Here is a 22,803-nt window from a genome sequence, read left to right as displayed (position 1 = left end):
ATCAAATTGCCCCTTATTGGCTTCATTTCTTGCTAAAACTATAAAAAGGTCAAAATTTCAGCGCTTGATATTCCACCTGAATCACAGTAACCTTTGTTAAATGAAGAACATCAAGCAGAACACCAGGAAGTCTCCATGTTCTTTCTCAAATTAAGCCCATTTGATCTACAGTGTCCATCCAAACCACCTGAATGCAGAATCTGTGGTAATCTAGTTTCGGCAGCATTCCCTGAATACTACTCTGGAATGTTAGCTCTTGTTAGATCCTTACTTCGGTCCTGGATTAGAGATCAAACTCATTGTTTTTTGACTCAATTTGAGAGTATTGAAATTGGAATTGAGGAAAGGCTGTTAGGGTTCTGTCAATTTCACTCTGTGGTACCAATTCCTCCTGTAGACATGCAGTGCCTTGTGGAGGTTCTAGTGGGATAGGGAGAAAAGTTTCATCTTTCAGAAATCAATTGTAAAATTCAGTGTTCTTGCTTTGTCTCCCAAAGTAAAACCTTCCTGTTTATTCATTTTCCTTTCATTCAGGCTACAGTCAGAACCACAGTGCATTTGGATTGTCCTAAGTAAGTATCAGTCCCAGTATTTACATTTTCATTCCAATATGAGAAGGAATTCAATGTCTCTAATTATGTGTGCGGTATGTCAGAAAAGTAGTAGGTCCAGATTTAGTTCTCTCTTTATTCCCTTTATTTAATGCTATTTGTAGTACATACTAATGTATTGGGACATGAGTTTGAAACCCAGTGTAGCAGTTAGTGAAATTTGAATTTCATAAAAGTCTGGAATTAAAATAAAAAAGACTTGTTTCATGGCAACTGTGTAACCATTGTCAATTGTTGTAAATATTTATTTGGTTTACTGATATACTTTAGGTAAGGAAAGTCTGCCATCCTTACCCATTCCTACACAGGTGACACAGTAGCTAGTACTGCTGCCTCACAGCACCAGAGACCCGGGTTCTATTCCAGTGTTGGGTAACTATCTGTCTACCTGGAGTTTGTATGTTCTCCCCATGTTGGGCTTCTGCTGGATGCCCTAGTCTCCTCCCACAGTCCAAAGATGTGCACGTTGGTTGGATTGGCCGTGCTAAGTTGCCCTGTAGGCTAGGTGGGTTGGCTGTGGTAAATATGGTTATAGGGATGGGGGTGGAGGAATCTGGGAGAGATGCTCTTCAGAGGGTTGATGCAGAATCAATGGGCCAAATGGCCTATATCTGCAATGTAGGGATTCTCTGAATGTTCATGTGACTCTAGACCCATAGCAATGTAATTGATTTTTAACTGCACTGCAAGTACGGCTCAGGAGTAAATCCTGACCCAGCCAATGCTGCCCACACTCTGTGAACAAATACAAAATTCTGCAAAATTCATGGCACTCAGCTCCACCTACCCCCACCTTCATTCCTGAAGAAGGATTATACACAAAACATCAATTTCTCCATCTCCTGATGCTGCCTGGCTTGCTGTGTTCCTCCAGCATCCTGCTTGTCTACTTTAGATTCCAGTATCTGCAAGTTTTTTTGACTCTTCCTAACAAAACCTAGTTCTGTGACATGGCTTTTCAGATTGGACTTAGACTTGTAAAACTTCAAGGTATACTTCAAAGAGAAGAAAACTATAGAGAAATATTATTAAAGAAACTATATGAGGTTGCAAATGGTGTATAAGATCTTTTTATACTCTGTTCTTGTAAGATCACGGGACAACTAGCTTCCATTAGTATTTAACTAAAGCAGATAGATAGTGTTACAATCCCAGAACATTTTGAAGCAATATGTGATTATTTAAGACTGTGGAAAGTCAGAATGCAAATGTCAATCAACCTGTGTGGTTCTGTTTATTTTCCCTTGTGTCTATTTACTAATGGAGTCATCAAATTTTATTTCTCTCTTTATTTAAAGACATGGGCTTACATGATGAACCATCACTAGTTGGCCCAGGTAAGAATTCTTGCATTCAATCTTTAAATCCTTCCAGTAAGATTCGTGGAAAAATGGATAAAGGTAAATGGAATCCTGATCAAAATAGGTTTGGGTCACCTCAGTGATATTAAATGGAAATAAATTATAGGACTGAGACAAGTGTACAAAGAACAAAATATGCCATCGGTAGAATGAAGTGTTCACATTTGCTGTTTTTATTTGCATTCTTATGAAGTGTTTAATTTAATATTTTATTATTAAGACTTTTTATGAATTATTCCTGGTACATAAACTTTGTGATCATTGTCATGAAAAGCAAACAAATCTGGTTACCTCAGGAAGTATTATGAACCTGCTGACAGCATGAGGGTCAATACATTCTCAAAGCCTTAGAATTCTTCTTATAAACCACTTTGCTTTTTCTTTTCTCACAAAGACATCAACATTCTGCAAGTAGGACTTTGTGACCAGTTCATTATGTCCCATGTTTTAAGCTTTGTAAAGTGAACTTGAAAACTTTCTACAAGAACCACCCTGAACACAACTTGCATTACACAAGGAACAATGACAGGAACATGCTGCAAGGTTGTGATATAGTCAAAGAATTACAGCAGTTAGATCACTCATCTGCTTCGCTGTCATGCCACAGAACTAGGATATTGATCATAAAACATGATGCAGCAGTCCAAATTAGAGTTTAATATTGGTGATAGCATCCTCTACAAAACAGCAAAGTAACATTACTAGATCTATGATATAACATTGAGTCATAGAGGTGTACAGCACGGAAACAGACCCTTCAGTCCAACTCAACAATGCTGACCAGATATCCTAATCTAATCTAGTTCCATTTACCAGCACATGGCCCATATCCCTCTAAACCCTTCCTATTCAAATACTCATCCAAATGCCTTTTAAATATTGTAATTGTACTAGCCTCCACCATTTCTTCTGGCAGCTCATTCATAAATGCATTTCCTCTCAGTTGCCCCTTAGGTTCCTTTTAAATTTTTTCCCTCTCTGATATATTACAAAAGGAAAGCTCACTTGTGTCTCTGTCATAGATCTCCAGTGCTCAACAAATGCAATGGTTCTGTCTGTCCCAAGACGTTTGGTGGCCAACTTGCCAGAGAGTAACCTGCAGCTCAATGATGCATCTTGTAACATCACTGGTAATACCACTCATGTCCTGGTGAAGATCCCGCTTTCTGGATGTGGTACTAAATTACTGGTATGTAATAATTCTACATTTGTTCTCTGAAAAGATAGAAAGACTAGGTTCGATATCTGGTTTGAACTAAATTAGTTGATCTCAGGCAAATAGTCTCATGAAATATAGGCATCCAATAACAACAAAAAACCCTTAGCTAAATAAGGAAAAACAGTCCCAGAGCTCCTGGCCTTGATTATTTTCTTTTATTCATTCATAGGATGTATGAGTCAATTTTTGTTGTCCTTTGGACAACTGATTGTTTTATTAAGCCATTCAGAGGACAATTAAGGGTTCCCCACACTTGCGGAGTTGCACATAGGTTGAACTGGATATGCATGAAAGATCTCTTTCCCTAAATGGCATTAGTAAACAAGATGAGTTTTTTTTAAACAACAGTCAGATTGTTTCAATATCAGCTTTACTGTTTTTCTCCTTGCTTTCAGACTTACTTAAATAAAGGTCCTTATCCCTTTATCCGAAATGCTCAGGTCCAGCTGCTTTGTGGAAATGGGAATTTTGTGGTTTTCGGAACTAATGTAGCGCCCCCTGTAGGGTGCAGGATAGCAACCTGTAATCAAACATAAGTACTGTACTGCAGAAAAAATGTATGAATACTCACACTAAGCAGGATGAATAAAGATTAGAAATACTACCATACTTTATTTATAGAGTAGTGTACTGATAAATGAAATACATTGACCATAAATATTCAACAACATTTTATTTCTATAAAAAACATTACAGGAAAAACATTTGGGAAAACTTAAATGCGCAAATCTTATTTATAGAGTAATATATTCAAATTCATGAAATATCGACTACAAATATTCAACAACGTTTTATTTCCATAAAAAACATTCCAATAAAAACATTCTGTAAACTTAAACATACATGTCTTCAGCACTCTGGCAGGTACTGGTTTTAAAGGCTTCTTCAAGTGTCATCTGTCTCATTAACATAGGTTTCTGTCTAAGCAATCTCTCTTCAACTGAGTAAGTTGCCATAATCACTTGCTCACTGATAAATGGATGTTGTTCAAGGTCAGCAATTAACCGATCACACATTTTCACCATCTTGTCCATGGGGACTTCTTCAACTGTGATTACTAATTCATCATCATCATCATATCACTACTATCCTCACACTTATCTGTACAGGAGCCCATATTTAAAACCATTGCAGCAATGTTCCCATCTCTCAAGGAATGCACGACAGCCACATCTTTGTCAATGTTCAGCATTTCTTCGATGTCAGCTTCAAGTAATTTATTTACACTTTTGCTCGATAAATTTTGTATGTAAATAACAAGGCTTGTAATCATCTTTTTCTCTTCAGCGACATGAAATCCTTCAAACTCTTCATCTGCAGGTTCATTTACAAGAAACATCATTGTCGGCCAGTATCTGTGCCAAGCATTTGTTAATGTTGCTTTATCAACATCATTCCAAACATTAGCAACTACATAAATGGGATTGTTAAGACTGAACTCTTTCAGGAAGTCTTGAATTCCTACCTCTCTGTTGACCGCAGCAAGCATACAGTTTAAAAGATAGTCTTTATATTTGCTCTTCGTTGAGCGTAAAATTCCTTGGTCACAAGGCTATATATTATGTTAGGGGGCAAGTAAATGCCAAAAACATTACTTTTCACAAGCTGTTTGGCAGGGGGATGTGTGGAGCAGTTGTCAAGGCACAATAAAATTTTACACTTTTCTTCAAGTCCAGCCTGTTTGTAATGAGCTCGTAACGGTGGTACGAAGTGTTTACTGAATGAATCTGAAAATAATTTTCGGGTTACCCTTGCTTTCTTGTTTGCATAATAATGCACAGGCAAATTGCGTACACCTTTAAGACAACTCGGATGTTTGCTTTTCCCAATCACTGCCAATTTCACCTTGTGTGTGCCTACAGCATTGACACACCCAAGAATAGTTAATCTGTCCTTCCTTAAAACCTACTAGTGCTCTCTCATTAACCGTTGCTAATGTATTTTTTTGGGACATAGCGCCAGTAGAGAGTTGTTTCATCAGCATTGTAAATTTGTTCAGGACTAAGGCTTTCGTCAGATATCAGCTTGGCAAATTCACCAACATAATTTTCAGCTGCTTCATGGTCAGCAGAAGACTTTTTGCCACAGATTTTCAGGTATTTCACACCATTACGCTTCTTGAATTTCTCCAACCAACCTTATGAAGATTGACATTGGCCTTTAATGTTCAGTTCTTTATGATGATATTTTCTAGCTTGTCTCATGCCCATCAAGGCAGTCAGTGGCAGTTGTTGTCTAATCCACTCCATCAACACACGGTTAAGATCTTCATGTTTTGCCCTAAGCAGTGTTTTCCTATTTTTCATTAGTTGATGGTCATCACTGTCACCATAAAACTTCAGTAACTTGTCTTTCTGTTTCTTCAAACATAGACAGTGGTAATTCCAACACCATGTTCTTCAGTAAGACGCTGCACAGCCACACCATGATCAAGCTTCTGCAATAACTCTACTTTCTGCATTATTGATAATGACAGATGCTTCCTTTTCTTTATATTATTGTTAGCCATAGATGTACCTGCATCTCTTTTTGACATTTTCACTCTAAGATTAAACAATTTAGCACAGCAAAAACAATACACAACTGACGTCTCTGACTGCTGGGCCACGCTGCCATGTGGGTCGAGTAGGTGCAGCCTTCGCCCACCAAGAAAACCCCGTTATGTTACGCAGACATGACTGATGCTGCACACTCCATGAAAACCTTTGGTTTTTGGAGCTTTTCGGTTTTTGGATGCTCGAATAAAGGGATGCACACCTGTACTTGAATTTAAATTCCCTGCTTGTTGTCATGGAATTTAAATACATATCTCAGATCGTTAGTTTGGGCAGCTCGATTGCCTGTCCAATACTTTAGCCATAACTATGTCACAGGTATGCTTCAATGCCCAGTCATCCCAGCTGGAAGTATATGGCTATGAGCGTTAGTTGAGGATATGACAATCTCAGCTGTGTGGTCCATATTGACTGATTATGTCAAGATGTCCTCTTCAGGTCAGAGTTCCAGCTGTTACAATGCAAGCTGACCTATTTCCCTGGGTCAGGGTCATTAAATATTCAGAATGGGTTCATGCCAAGACTTGCACCACCAAGGCAGAGTGTGCCATTGACCCTGACAAAATGTTACAATGGAATTGCAAAGAATTGAGATAGTTATAAAGAGCAGAAGTTTGCCAAAGATAGAGGAGTTGTAGCATTGCATGGACCAGTAGAATCAAAATTTATACAATAGATCACTGGGCTTCCATTTGGAGGGAAAGGGGGCTACTATAAAATCAACAACTTGTATTTATATAGCACCTTTATCATGGGGAAACTGGAGCGATTGTAATGAGGTCAGCCAGGTGGACCTCATAAAACGAGTTCCCTGATTGGGGCTGGTAATCTGGTCCAGTCACGGAGCCCTGCCTGACGGATATAAACAGGAGTGTCAGAGGGTCTGCTCAGTCTGAGAGCTGGATCAGAGTCCAGGACTTTCCACGTGTAAATAAAAGATGACTTGGTGATGGGGTACTGGCCTCTGTAAAGTTATTTCAGGACCATCCTAAGGTACTTTATAGGAACAGAAATGTTGAGATGAAGAGAGGGAACTCCAAAGCTTCAGGTTAAGGCAGCTGAAAGTATGCTGCCAATGCTCAGTAATTCAAATTGGGAGTCTCAAAAGGTGACAATTGGAGGCATATAGAAATTTCAGAAGGTAATAAAGGAGGAGGAGATTACAGAGATAGGAAGAGGTGAAACCATGCAGGTACTTGAAAATGAGATTGAGAATTTCAAAGCTTGAGGTGTTGCTTAACTGAAAGTTACTGTAGGTCAGGAGCTCAGGATTGATGAGTAAATTGGTCCAAGGCAGTTTAGGACATGGGTAGCAGAGTTGTGGATTACTTCATCTTTACTGAGGAATGAACTTGAGAGGCCAACCAGGGGTATGTTGGAGTCTCTGAGGTGAAGCAAGGATGGAGTTGAAGGATGTTCCAGGATGGAAAGAAGCAATTTTAGTGATGGTGCAGATATGTGTTTAGGAACATCACAATGGGATTACATGTAACATCAGAGTTGTCAACAGTCTGTTTTAAATTCAGATTGTTGCTAAGAAGCAGGAAAAAGTTAATGGCCAAAGAAAGAAGTTGTGGCAAGTGTTACAATATTTAGTATTGCTTAGATGTTGAAGGACCAGGGCCAAATGCTTTGTAGCAATACCTGGTGTGTTTCTTTAAAAAGGGGTCATTGAACATTTACGTGGACAGTGGAGTTGTTTTCAGCATAGTTTCCTGTAAATCACATGATTGGTGATAACTGCTTTGCTTTGCTGTTGACACACGCTGAGGTTATTTTGTACAGTGAATGGTTTGGAGAGATATTTGTTTCATCTGGTCCATTGGGAAGAAAGCCTGATAAGAACAATTTCAATTTGAGGAAAGAAAGATAAGATCAAACTGAGCTCGAGGAAAACCTCCTAATAACTAGCTGCCCAGTTGCTCACTGAAGTTTCTGAAAATAAATTCCACTTGTTGAATACAAGGTGCAATCTGTATGGGTCTTTTGAAACAATGACTGGAGAAACATCTCAGGATTGGTTTCCCTGAGCAAACTGTCTTCAAGACTTCAGACACATTATGCATGGTTAGTGACTTGACCACACCTGCCAGAGCATCAGTGCAACAGAATGTGGAACATCCTGAGCTTTATCCTTTTGAATGGGAGAATAGTCCATTTTTACTTTTCACGAGGCCAATTTTTACAGAGAAATCTGATATTTTTATTTTTCCTGGAGGGTGTGTTTTGTGAAATTTACAGGGATAAGCCTTTAAATTTTACATTACTGACTATGTATGTTAATTAGTAAAGATGTGATAAATAACTAAGTTTTGTTTTAGCAATAAACCTATAATTGTGTTGAGTAAGAATCCCGGTTAATAGATCTTGCTGTTTAAGTTTTGTTGTTTAAACCTGATATCGATAAAGTATTTAGTTTAATCATATGTAACATTATGGAAAATAAAAGTGACTGGAAATAACCCCCCTCCCTCCTCCACCCACACCCTCCCCCCTCCCCCTCCGCCCCCACCTTAGAGTTCCATCACACACAAGCTAAGGGAAGCCAGTCCCAATATGAATGTGGGTGTTTCTGAAACTGGGAACTATTTCCTTCATATAAATGTCACACGTTTCTTCTTCTCAGGAAGATGAATCCCACTATATCTTCACAAATAAACTCATCAGCCGGAGCAGAAATACAATTTTGGCAGACAGAGAGAAGGTGGCCATCCCAGTGACATGTAAATTCCAGCGATTAAATAATGGCAGTAAAGAAACCAACTTATTGAAGACTGCTACAGAGAAGGTATTTGGAGACTACAGCTTTGAAATTCAGTTCAGTAAACAGTACAACTCCAGCAGGAGATCAGCCAAGGCTCACACTCCATTTGATGCTACCAAAAAGGACCATTTATACATAAGCATCATTGTCAAGAGCAATGTGACTACCCTCTCACTCTATGTGGAGTCTTGCCAGATGTCAGAATATAACTCTTCAGCAGGAATTACACTTTTACATCAAGGGTAAGGCAACTTTTTTTTTTCATTTTCATGATGGAACTTTCAGTCTGCCAGAAAACTGCTGGGAGTATGTCATCAGCCCATTGTGCACAGTAGTTCTCTATTAGAATTCCAATTCTCTATTCCTGTTTGAAGTTGAAAGTTAAAGTCAGCACTTGAGTGTCTGTCAAAAATACTTGACAGTGTGATTTCTGCCCATGTATCACACAGCAGATAGTACTATAACCAATGTATTAAAAATACCTAAGTAGATAATAACAACTACAGCATTTATGTTTGGCATGGATCCTTGCACAATCTGACTTATACAACCACTGGAATTTGCCGAAGATGACATTTGGTCCATCCAGTCTTTGTTGACTCTTACTTTCAATAATCCAAATCTCTTCTCAAAGAAACATTTACTCACAGAAAGTTAGCTATGTGGGATAGACTGTTGGTAAGTATTTTCTTATGTTTTCAACTGTCTTTAAAGAGGACAGTTTCTTCAAAACAAAAATGCAGATTAAGGAACTGTAAATACTGGAAACTGAAAAAAATAACAATGCATGGAATACCCATTAACAGGAGTAAAGAAATTAACACTTTCACAATGAAGATCATTGGAAGAAACAGAAAGGTTAGCAATTGCACAGAATGTGCAATGTCAACTCTGCAAATTCCTCCTCACCAATATTTGAGAACATGCCAAAAAGTCAGATTGGTCTCTCACACACTAGTCAAGAAATAGGTTGACATAATGATACCATATCATATCCGAAAGACAATGTCTCAGATACCTCCATCACCATCTGGGATGTCCTGTCTCATTGACAGGATAGACTTGTGAGAGATGCATACTATAGTGATATACAGTTGGCTCTAGGAGGCCTCAACATTGACTCTGGATTTCGTGACCTCTCATGGCATCAAATCTAACAAGAAATCTTGCTGAGTACCACCTTCCTCAGCTGATGAATCAGTATGCCTCCATCTTGAATACTGAAGAAGTATAGACTTAAATTTCCAACACCAAAAAAGACTGTGTGAAACCATTAAGCTGGCCAAATCTAGAAGGACCTATGTCCATGATAATGCTGGTGGAAGTTACTTTGCACAGTCCTTGTGGAGACAAAGTCATGTCATCACATTGAGTCTATTCTCCATTTTGTTTTGTGCATTATCAATACGCTAAATGGGATGGATTTGGAACACATCTAGGAGCTGAAAACTACGCATGAGTGTGCAGCTGTGGTTGATGAGCAGCAGAATTGTATTCAATTATAATGTGAATTATTATGGTCTGGAATATCATTCATTGTATTGGAATGAAGCTGAGGGATGAATTCTGGTTTAGCCAAGGGATCTTTAATATCCACCTGAACAGACAGACCGGTCAGCAAATCACTCCTCTAATAATGCAGCACTCTCTCGATTCAATTTAAATCATGTCTTCCAGTCCTGGAGTGGGCTGGGAACTTTTGACTAAGAGGCAAAGGAGCATTCAATTCCACTAGACTGACATCTGGTTAACATGAAAAACTCAGAGCCACATTAACGTTAGTCCTGCCTAACATTCTGTTTCTGTTTTTGTTTGTAACAGCTGCTTAAATAACAGCACGACAGAGGAACATCAAACCGGAAATAGTAAAGAAAAAGTGTACTCCATAAAACTGTCCTCCTTACCACACCACACTTCACAGGTGCTCTTACCAACAAGACTTTTTCACCTTTAGTTAAAATAAATATTGTATAGTAGTCTTTGGAAATAAGGTAAATTTATTAGAAGTTAAAACAAGTGTTCTAGTGACTCAGTGCCTAAATGTATTACTTATCTTGGTGGAAGGCAGTGGTGTAGCAGTAATGTAATTGTGTTTGTAATACAGACCAATATATGGGGGACTTGGGTTCAAACCTTACCATGGTAGACAGTGAAATTTGAATTCAATAAAAAATGTCTGTCATTTAAAACTAGCTTAATGGTGACCACTGTAGGTTGTTATGAAAACCCGTCTGGTACCCTGTAGATAAGGAAATCATTCATCTTTATTTGGTCTGGCCTACATATACTTCCTAGTCCCACAGCAATGTGGCTGATTCTTAACTGCCTTCTGAAAGGACCTCATCACTCTTTTCGAAGACAGCTCGGAATGGGTAACAGAGGCTGGCCTTGTCAGTGAGGCCCACAGCGCATGAATAAATAAAAGAAAAATTTGGTGAGAGATTGAACATTTAATCATCATAAGGACGCAATATTTAATTCTGAGTTAGCCTATTCCTGTTCAGGCAATCCATTAACAGATTGCTATGCATTTCTAAATAAGTTGTCATCTTATGAATTATTATCAAATCCATGTTCCAGGCTATCCTGTTTCATTTCAGAACTCTATGTATGAACTACAGTTAATGGGCTCATTTTCTGACTATTTTTCCATTAGCTCAGAAGAAGCCAAGAAAGAGGAATAAGCCAAACATCCCCTCAAGTCTGCTGTAACACTTAAGGTTTAAGATCAACTCAAGAGTTATTAATTCTCATCTGATTCCCATATTCTTTGATTCACTCAGGATCGGAAAATGCTTCTAATTCAGTATTCAATATACTCAGTAATGGAACAGCTACAGCCCTATGGGATCAAAAATTCCAAAAATTCAAATCCCTTTGGGAGAAGAAACTTCTCCTCAACTCAGTCCTAAATCATAGAATCCCTATGGTGTAAAAGCAGGCCATTCGGCCATCCTCCAGACCGTTTCCAACCGGACCCGCATCCCCCACCCTATCCCTGTACCCTTGCATTTCCCATAGCTAATCCATCTAGCCTCCATATTCCTGAATACTGGGGGCAATTTAGCAAAGCCAATTGACCTAACATATACAGGAAACTAGAGTAGCCGGAGGAAGCCCTTGTAGACATTGGGGAGAATGTGCAAATTCCACACACACAGTCACTCGAAGCTGGAATCGAACCTGGATCTGCTGCTATCCACTGAGCCAGCATGCTGCCCTCATCATTATGAGATTATGCCTTTGAGTTCTAGAATCTCCAGCTGTGGAACAAAAAGCCTCTTGCCATCAACACTGTCAGATCCCCATAGAACTTATGTATTCTTCCACCCTGTTCTTATAATCTATGCTTCAACTGATAAAGGCAAGTGTCCAATGTGCCTTTTTACTGCCGTATGAACCTGTTCTGCCGCCTTCATGGATCTGTGGACAAGCAACCCAAGACCTCTCTGTTCCTCTGAGCTTCCTAGTGTCCTGCCACTCATTGAGTACTCCCTTGTTTTGCTACTTCTTCCAAAGTACATCATTTCACACTTTTCAGGATTAAATTCCTTGTGCCATTGTTCTGCCTATCTAATCATTCCAATCCTATCTTCCTGTAACCCAAGACCTTTCTCCTCATTACCTGGTCATTCTTTGTGTCATCTGCAAACTTAACTATCATTCCCCCCTCCACCCCATATTCTCATCTCTATAGTTTATACATAATCACAATCAATAAGGCATTGATCCCTGTGGTATGCCACTGCACACTGGCCCGACAATCATACAATCCGCTTTCTACAACCACATTACCATTAAGTCAATTTTGGATCCATCTTGTCAAGTTACCTTGGATCCCTTCTTTATCACTTTCCGAGGTGGAATTTGTCAAGGGGTTTTGATGAAACCTACATGAACTGGATCAATTGCACACTCATCTGCACACCTGGACACCTAAAAAAAACAATCAAATTTGTAAGGCATAACCTCCCTCTGACAAAGCTATACTGACTATTCCTGATCAAACCTTGTCTCTCCAAGTGGAGATTAATTGTCCTCTTCTGAATGTTCTCAAAGCTCAGAGTCTGAATCGTATGCCTCAACTTTCTCCATGCTTTTCAAAGCAGAAGTAAAACATGTTGTTTCTTTCAACTTTTCAAAGACACAGTAGCCTGAATTAACAACTACAGGTTGTGTGCTAGCACATAGAAGCCAAAAACTAGCAGCAGAAAATAGGTTGTAGTTTCACACTGCAGTAAAGTATTATTTTGCAAACATGTCCACCCTGGATATGACTTTACACCAAATAAAATGCCAGATAGAAATCAGCAAAGATATAAGTATGAAATGGGTGTTTAGGGTTGAAAAGCAGTAACAAATAAATGGAAGGTCTATTACGGTGAAGGTTTTCTTAAAAACATGGATTTTCTGCTGGTGCTTGGTTCTGTTGATGCTGCGCACATTGTTGCATTTTTTGCACTCAAGATAATTTATGAGGAAGCCAACAAAGGGAGGCTGGATAAGTAAGGCTACAAAGTGCTCACACACAGCTGTACATAAGAACATAACAAATAGGAACAGAAAAAGGGCCCTCATTCAACAAGGTCATGGCTGACCTGTCGCAGGCCTCATATCTTTCCGGCTGGCTCAGCGTACCTATTAACTCCCAAATATTTAAAAATCTACCTACCTCCTCTTTCAGTGTTCTTGTACCAACAATTTTCTGGGGGAGAGAATTCCACACATTCACTAATCGAGGAGGAGAAATTCCTTCACGTCTCAGTTTTAAACGAGTGTTTCCTTTTTATGTAAATGTGGCCCCGGGTTTGAGATTGTCCAACACAAGTGGAAACATCTTCTCAATATCTACACTGACAAGGCCCACAGAATCTTACAGCAATTTGCCAAAGATTTTAGTCAGCACCTTCCAAACCCAAGACTCTTTTTAATCTAGAAGTATAAGATGACCAGATACACGCGAATACCCCCATCTTCAAATTTCCCTCCAAGCCAGTTACCCTCAAGACTTGGAAATATATCACCATTCCTTCATTGTCACTGGGTCAAAATCTTGGAATTTATTTCCTAAAAGCATTGTGCATCTACCTATAGCACATGGACTGCAGCGGTTAAGATAGCAGCTCACGACCATCTTCTCAACTAGTGAGTGGGCATTAAATCTGACCCAGCTAGCCATGTCCACGTCTCATGAGTGAATAAAAAAAGCTTCCTATGATCTATGGCCTTATAAATTGCAGGCCGTTGTGATTGGATATGCTATGGTATGATATTAACATTAAAAATTATAGACCACGTTGATACAAAGTTGTTTGGTTTGTAAGAAGAAGGCCTGTCTTAATTTGTTTTTGCCTTTGTTCTTCCAAAGGACCTTTAAACATACTACTTTGAGGTGAAAGATAAATCCAAATTAGCTGCCTCTGATGTCTCAAATTAGCTCCAAAGCCTCTTATTTTAGCCAGCCGGAGTTAAAAACTGACAGTCGAATTGTCTCTGTAAATAGGTTAACCTGTTTTGAAAGATGAATGTATCAACAGATGAATTAGTTGAAGACCATTTGTTTTGAAAGACCTAGCTCACCCACAACATTTTAAGGCTGAATACTGTTGTTAGTAGAGCTGAAGCTCAAAGGAGAAAATTTAAAGTACTGGGTAGTCTAGGAGCAAATGGATAAGACACCGATATTGTCAATTCTTCTGAGGTGCTGCATGAGAGAGATAGTCCAATAAAATCATGCTGTATTCCCATCCCCAAACTCCATTAATAATTCCTGATCCATGATAATGATACCAATCCTCTTGTCTGTGAACAGTGAGGTTAAAAACAAAATCAGAGCATTAAAACAATGTTTTATTTTGAAAAAGATCTTTGACTATTTTATAAAAATATTAAACTATGGAAGAAAGGTTATTTGGGTGAATGAAGAGTCAGAGGTGGCTGGTCACACGATGGAACATCAGGGATTTGTTCAACCAGATAAAGTAACTAGCTACAATTCCTGTTCTTAAGATTCTCACTGACGCATTGCCAACATGCTAAATATAATCAGTCTGTTTTTCCTCTAGGTGTTTGTTACTTGCAACGTCCAGTTATGCACCAATGCATATAATTCCACACCATGTGCCTTGGGATGTGGTTCTGACAATAGTTCACAAATGGAACAGTCGGGCATGCAGCAAGTCAGTGCAGGACCCATTTGCATCCAAAAGGAGAGTGACTCTGGTGAGAATTAAAGTCTTTAGAATCAGTTGCTTCCCACGCTGCAGCAAATTTTAATTGCCTCTTCTTAGCAACGATAACTCCTTACTGAAGTACATTCCCTCAGGCACTCAGCCTGCTGATTTGGTTATTATTCACACACAAGCCCTGATGGCAAATACAAGTCAGTTATGCATATAGCCATATACACTGCTGGCCTGTATCCTGTCAGCTACATACCTGACACACTCATGTTCAATTCCGATGGAGTTCTGCATATCAATATAGAATCAGAAGGACTAAGACCCGCTGTAACATACCTACCATACCTGAAATAAAAACAGAAATATGCTGGAAATGCTAGTAGATTAGATAATGTTCGCAAAAAGAGATGTAGAGTTAAAGTGTTGGGTCTTTATATGTAATTAGCTAAAGTAGTCATCTTAGCTGAGGTCAATTAATTCTTTCAGGTTTCAAACATGCGACTTGTTAGCACCCTACCAGGGATTGCATTGCATTTCCCAGTAAGGGCTGGGGTACAGCTTGCCCTAAATATTTCCCAAGTTTCTTTCTAAAGAACATTGATTATAGAATACATCTTACTGTCCACATCGGTAACTTCCTCAAGTCTGGTGCTGGATGGCACAGATTGAGTTTGGCTATTTTATACACATCTGTCCAGTATGATGATTCACTTCAAAACAAAAGGAGAAGTACTTCAGAGAAAAATAAATTTTTGATGACATTGGATATAGCCTTTTTATATTCAGCATCTGAGCTAAAACAGCTGACCTACAAATTGAGTGAGTTGTTAGGCAGTGGCTGAGTGTTACTTGATATGTAAATTGACAAATTTATCAAACCTAAGTACTGTATATAAATGACATTCCATGTGACTATGATAAAGATAAATGAGCATTTCTTGTCCTTAATCTGTCCACACCCTTTGACACAGATGGCCACACCAGTCTCCTGCTTTTCTCATCCATCTGGTTAGGAATGCCCTCACGTAGTTCCATTCTTATCTAGTGAATCATAATGAGAGTTTGATTTGCAAATTGCATTTCTTCCCATTCACACGCTACCACACTGGTCCTTCAAGGATCTACTCAGATCGTTCATTCGTTAATTAATTACCTTAGCAGTATCAACCAAAAGTACAGCATGTACTTTCACGTGTATGCAGATGACACCCAACTCTACATCTCTACCATCAACTCCCCTGATTCCACCACTTTTGTTAAATTATCAGACTAGATGAGTATACATTTTCCTCAACAAGGTATTAGGAAAACCAAAGCCGCCTTCCCTCAATACTAAATCAATTCATCTCCATGGCAACTGTCTGAGCTTCAGAGAGACGGTTTGTGTTGCATTTGACCCAAAGGTGACACAAATGTGCATCATTACTAAGACCATAAGTGAAAGGGGAAATAAAGGATTAAAAATAAACTTTTTACAACTTCATATGTGAAGAGTGACAATAGTTATTAACGTATTATGCTTCAAATTTGATTCCAGGATGATGGGAATGCCTTTCCACCAAAGTTATAAGTAAAATGACTTTGGACAATTCCAACAAATGTCTAATGGGTATAGTACTTTCACCAACTTGGCATTTTCATTTTCATGTAGGTCAAATATGTGGCTGTGTGATATGAAGATGTCATACCAATTTGTTGAGTTTACGGAATTTGAATTTCTGCAAATATGCAAACTCCTACTTATAGTTAAGTGTCTGGATTTCACATTTAGAAATGACACATTTTCCAAATCCACAATGGGGGATGAGACAGGGAGAAGAGAAGGAACCTAGTTTGAATCCCTAAATTCACATCCTGTGACAACTACAGTCAGTTTTCTTTCCAAATGTACTTCCATTTAGAATCATAGAGATGTACAGCATGGAAACAGACCCTTCGGTCCAACCAGATATCCCAACTCAATCTCGTCCCACCTGCCAGCACCGGCCCATATCCCTCCAAACCCTTCCTATTCATATACCCACCCAAATGCCTCTTAAATGTTGCAAGTGTACCAGGGTCCACCACTTCCTCTGGCAGCTCAAAAGTACATTTTGTTTTGCACATTTTACTAATTTTGAAACAGGCTCTGCTCCTCTGAAAAAGGCAGATTGTGTTAGCATTAGGGTTAGTTGACCTATATCATAGTTGGTCTATATAGCTGTCACAAAACCATAGAATTTAATTACTGTTTTCTTTTTAACCAAAGGTCCTAATTATGCTGCTATCACTGTTGGCCTAACATTGGGAGGCACTGTGGTCTATGTCGTTCTCATCTTGTTGAAGAGATCATTCGTGGGACTACATTACAGGAGTGTAACTAGACGTTCCAATCGGACTAGATCATTTTGATGAAAGAAACTGAACAGAGAAGCACTGGAATGTACCTGTTTTGACATCTGTTCATTGGTACTCACCTCCTACAACTCCCTCTACTGGCAGTTAGAGGCCTCATAACCTACACTGGGTGATGTCAAAATCACTTTTGCTCACTTTGGATTTTGAATGGATTTGTGTTTTACTTTCAGGGTCTGAACTCATTTTTAAATTTTTGCATGGGTCTAAAAGTAAATCTTCACAACACTAATCTTTTTGCAGCTTGAATCTATTTACAGTTCAATAACAGAGAAACTATGTTTCATACGGAGCTGCAACAGGAGAAAATGACACTCCAACTCCCGCTTCCACTCCACCAAGGACATGCAGGCCCTGGGCCACCTCCATCGCCCAACTCTAACTACTTGACGCCTGGAGGAAGATTGCCTCCATCTTCCACCTTGGGACCCTGCAACTCCACGGGATTAATGTGGATTTCAACGGTTTCCACATTTCCCCTCCCCCCACCTTAATCCCAGTCCCAAGCCTCCAAATCAGCACCTCCCTCTTGACCTGTCCATCGTCTTTACTATTTATCCGCTCCACCCTCCTCTCCGACTTATCACCTTACCCCCCACCTGCAGCTAACTTCCCTCAGCCCCACCCCCTCCCATCTATCTCTCAGTCCCCAGGCCAACAAGCCTCATTCCTGATGATGGGTTTATGCTCAAAACATCAATTCTCCTGCTGTGCTTTTCCAGCACCTGACACTCAACTCTGAGCTGCTCCAAACTCTGAACTCAAATCTTGCTTGCACTCATTCAATGAAAATCCCGTCTCACTGTTTCTTGTGAAAGGACAGTAGTTCTTTCACCCAGATTAATGTACAAACAATAACCAAAATTGTACCTGGGCACTGTTGCATTGTGGAAATTTGTTCTGAATAAATCAGTTACACATGTCCAACTTTGCCCACATTTTAAAACTTCTTTGGCTATTAAGGGCCAACTTTGGGAAAGGTGCTGTATTACTTTATTGCATAAAACATAAATTAAACCAGATAGACCACTTGACATTAACCTAAGCAATGGAAATGATGAGAAAACCTAGTCCAATTGAATCTGCAGTCCTCCCTACTAACATAGAATAAAGAACAGCTCAGCACAGAAAAGGCCCTTCGGCTCAACACGCCTATTTAGAACAACAGAATGCTGTTCTAAACTAAAGACCTTTTACCTCAAGGCAGTCCATATCCTTTTATTCCCTGCCTATTCATAGATCTGTCAAAATGTCTCTTACATATTGCTATTGTATCTGCTTCTACAACTCCTCTGGCAGCGTATTCTAGGCACCTACCACACACTGTTTGAAAAAGTAAACTGCCTCTCACATTACCTTTAAACTTTTCTACTTTTATCCTGAACCTATGTCCCCCTGTAACTGACATTTCCATCTTGGGAAAAAAAAAGACTGACTATCCATGCCTCTCTTAATTTTGCAAACTTCTATCAGGTTACCTCTGACGTTCAGTTGGAAACAAACCAAGTTTGGCCAATCTCTCCTATTGCCCCTTAGGTCCCTTTTACATTTTTCCACTCTCACTTTTAACCGATGCCCTCTAGTTCTGGGTTCCCTCACCCCAGGGAAAAGACCTTGTCTATTCACACTACCCATGCTCCTCATGATTTTATTATAAACCTCTATAAGGTTACCCCTCAGCTTCCGACAGCTCCGGCCTATTCAATCTCTCCCTATGGCTCAAACCCTCCAATCCTAGCAACAATCTTGTAAATTATCTACCTTAATGCTTTTTGAAGTACCCAACACCACCACCTTATTTATATTGATAGGCTTTAGAATATTAATGCCTCGCTTTACTCTTACATACCCTCTCATGTCAAAATTGGAAGAGCTGTCCCATAGATTACTTAAGCAACAGTCTGACAAAGCCCTACACACAATCATATTTTGCCATGTTCCAGACATCATCATCATCATACCTAGATTTATACTGTCCCACTAATAGGAAAGACCCAGTATAGGTGGCAACAAAGTGGCACACAATCAGGAGGCGGTTTCCCTAAGAGTCTGCAACATTGACCCCAGACCCATTAGGTCTAATGCTATCAGTTCAAACATGGGCCAACCACTCCAGTTGATGAGTCATTACTCCTTCATGATGAACACTAATCGTAAGCAGCACAAAGGCTCAAAATGTACTCCGAGTGAGGAATTACAATATCTATAACCAAGAGTGACTTGGCAGCACCATTATTGACCAAGTTGGATAAGCTCTAAAGGACATAGGGCATAACTGTTAAAATGAGTCTGCAGCAAGTGGTAAGGAAACCATGAAAAGGCAAAAGCTACCTGATTTTGTTTTCACAAATCTACCATGACAGTGTTGCTACGAGTGACCATCACACAATGCTCGTGGAGATGCCATCCAGTCTTCATAATGCAGATACCCTCCATTTGTGTTGTGTGGAAGTACCATCGTTCTCAAAGGAATAGATTTTTGAATAGATCTCCGACATCATAAATGTGGGTATGAGACACTGTGCGCTATCAACAGCAGAATTCTATTCAGCCACTGTCTGTAACTTCATGATTTCAAGTATCTCCATTCTACTATTACTATCAAGCTGGGAATCAACCCCTGGTTGAATGGAGAGTGTGCCACTAGTAGCAGGAGTCTACCTAAACTGAGGAGTCAACATGCAGAAGCTACAGGACAGGGCTGCTTGCATGCCAAACAGTGAAAATGCAGGCAAACAGGCTAAGTGATCCCACAACTGACATTTCGGAACTAAGCTCTGCAGTCCAGCCGGTTATGAATACTGCTAGACAATGAAAAAAACTAACAAAATGATGAGGCTCCATGAATATTCCCATCTTCAGTGATGGGTAAGTCCAGCAAATCAAGACTAAAGAATTTGCAAAAATCTTCAGCCAAGTATTTAATCCATCTCAGCCTTGTCCTGAGGTCTGCAGCGTCATAGATTACAGTCTTCAGCCGTGAGGATCAAAGGCCATGGGTTCTCAACAAAATTCTGGCAGTAGTAGTGAAGACTTGTGCTCTGGCACTTGCCACAACCCTTGCAAACCAGTAACAGCTACAACACAGGCATCCACCCAGTGGTGTGCAGAATTGGTCAGGTATGCCCTCGGCATAAAAGCCAGGGCAAATCCAATCCAGACAATTACTGTATGATTAGTCTACTGTCAATCAACAAAGTGATGAAAAGGATTGTTAACTGTATTAAAAAAATGCTGGAGATCATCTCAGCTCTGAACAGTCATCTAGACTTGAAATGTTAGCTCTCTCTCTCTCTCCATGGATGCTGCCTGACCTGCTGTGTGATCTCCAGCTTTTGTTGTTTTCAGTATAGATTCCTGTATCTGCAGTAATTTGCTGCTACATTTTGTCAACTGTATTACCCTACTCAGCAATAAGCTGCATACTGATGCTCAGTTGCATTCTGCCTGGACCTCATTACAGCCTTGGTCCAAATCTGGACACAAGAGCTGAACTCCAAAGATAGGTTGAGTGTGACTGCCCTTGGCATCAAAGCATTTTACAAGAGTGTGGCATCAAGGAGTCTGTCAACAGTAGAGTCAATAGGAATCAGGGGAATCTCTGCTAATTGGAGATGTACAAGCACAAAGAAAGATGGCTGTGGTTGTTATCCGCCCAAGGATTTTACTCTAGAGATCCTCAGAGTACTACTGGAGCAGGTGGGACTTGAAACCCTGGTCCAGAAGTAGGGATACTACCACTGAATTACAGGGTCTTGTCCTCGGCTCAACATTGTCCAGCTGTTTCATCAATGACTATTATAAGGCATATACATTGATGATTGCTCATTGTTCAGCATCATTCACAGCTGCTCAGATACTGTCATCATCCAAGGGTGTTAACCAAGCTTGATCAATGATAAATTACATTCACACCACACAAGGGATGATCTTCACAAACAAGACAGAAACTATCTACCCAGACATTAACATAACTCATTATGAATTACCTGGGGATTACTGTTGACAAGAAACTGACCAGAATCAACCAAATAAAAACAGGCTACAACAGTCTGAGGCTAGAAATTCTGCAGAGTTTGATTCAACTATCTCCCCAGTGCCTGTACACCATTACAAGGCACAATTCAGGAGTGTGATGGTGCAGCTCCAACAACACTCAAGTAGCTTGACAAGCCTGGACAAAGCAGCCTACTTGCTTGGCACCCATCCTCTGCCTTAAATTCTTGCTTTTCACCACTGACTATGGCAGCAATGTATACATTCTACATGACATACTATAGCAACTCAACATGGCTCATGTGACAGCATCTTCCAAATCTCCAATCTCTACTGCCTGGATGTCAAAGAGCTTCAAGTAACCACTAATTGGAAGTTTTCTAAGCCGCATATTATCCTGACTTGAAATAAAATCACTGTTTCATTGTTGATATTAGATCAAAATTGTGGAATTCTCTTCCTACTAGCACTGTGGATGCACCTATACCCTAAGACTGCAGAGATTCAGAAAGGCAAGCCATCAAGTTCTCAATTAGGGATGTGCAATAAATGCTGTACTGCCCAGTGAAGCCCACATCGCATAAGTTTTTTTTTAAAATGTTTTCTTGCCAAAATAGAGGCAACTAGACTAGACTTGTACTCTCTCATGCTTTCTATGCAAGCTATGCTGTTCAACCTGTGTTCCAATCAAATACAGTATTAGCCATAAACAATAAACATTTGCTGCACTTCAACAACAGTACAGAGTACTGTCGTTACTTTAGTTGCATCTAATTAACACCATTGATTTGATGAAGCGTGTCATAGTATTGTACAAAAATTGACACCAAATTTAAAAAAGATCACACTGAGTCACTACATTTGAACAAAAATGATAACACAAGTTTGTGCCTGCAATTCACCAGTTAAGGAGATTTTGTTCCAAACTCTTGTTACCATGGACGAGTGTCAAGTAGAAACTGGATGCGCCTTCACAAAACTGGGGTAAGGAACAGTGATACAATTTTTAATTTTCATTACACCAGTTATAGCAACAGTATAATTGGTAGGAAATCTACTAAGTCTAACATAATATGATATCTGAACCATAAACAGAATTAAATTTCATAGTGTAACACTAACATTTAATAAATCTAAATATGAGCTGAGAAAACAAAGGTTGGCGTTGAGCACATTAATATAGGTACTCACTATAAGCCAATTTATAAAATCATCCCTTGCAAATTCCTAAAACACAACGCGAAGGAAATGTCTTTACCTATTACTGGTCAGCTAACGTTTAAAATAAGAGATTTACATTTTTGAAATTTAGTATCAAGTTAAAAATAGGAAAGCTAAAAATGAGATCTCATCCAGTTAGATGCTGACATGTGCAGGGGTGTGAGAAATTTGGCTTCCACAGCAAGGACAATATCTTTGCAATCAAATTGTATCCTCATCACATTGCAGTTTTACTGAACAGATACTACTGAAGTTGTGCACACCTTGAATGCCATTAAGTTAACGCAGTTCAAACACATGATGTTGGAAGTCCCAAGATACAGTTTGGTGATATTTTAATTTCAATTACTATCTCAAAGCTTGACAATTGAATACAGTATATTAATTTGCATCTATGCATTTGAGTGATAAATGGCACCAAGTGAAACCAGAGATAATTGCTGCGGTTTGTGTAATTTCTAGGTGCAGAAATAAGTCTCATCTACACAGAATTCATTTTC

The 22,803-nt window shown here is 39.4% G+C and overlaps 1 protein-coding gene across 2 annotated transcripts in view; it reads left to right on the top strand.

Moving 5' to 3' along the window:
• The window catches only part of LOC122557859, a 31,996-nt gene extending 14,678 nt beyond the window's left edge, over positions 1 to 17,318 (top strand). For both annotated transcript variants that reach the window (XM_043705992.1, XM_043705993.1), the window contains 7 exons: positions 535 to 572; positions 1,910 to 1,948; positions 2,995 to 3,161; positions 8,373 to 8,752; positions 10,332 to 10,431; positions 14,576 to 14,732; positions 16,941 to 17,318. In XM_043705992.1, the coding sequence (XP_043561927.1) occupies positions 535 to 572; positions 1,910 to 1,948; positions 2,995 to 3,161; positions 8,373 to 8,752; positions 10,332 to 10,431; positions 14,576 to 14,732; positions 16,941 to 17,083 (1,024 nt within the window). In that variant the 3' untranslated portion in view covers positions 17,084 to 17,318. The remainder of the gene's footprint in view (positions 1 to 534; positions 573 to 1,909; positions 1,949 to 2,994; positions 3,162 to 8,372; positions 8,753 to 10,331; positions 10,432 to 14,575; positions 14,733 to 16,940) is intronic.
• The last annotated feature ends 5,485 nt before the right edge of the window (positions 17,319 to 22,803 follow it).

The sequence above is a fragment of the Chiloscyllium plagiosum genome, chromosome 16 (assembly GCF_004010195.1).
Source record: "Chiloscyllium plagiosum isolate BGI_BamShark_2017 chromosome 16, ASM401019v2, whole genome shotgun sequence".
Lineage (NCBI taxonomy): Eukaryota > Metazoa > Chordata > Chondrichthyes > Orectolobiformes > Hemiscylliidae > Chiloscyllium > Chiloscyllium plagiosum.
The sequence above is the reverse complement of the archived record's forward strand: the minus strand, read 5'-3'. Positions and strand labels throughout refer to the sequence as shown.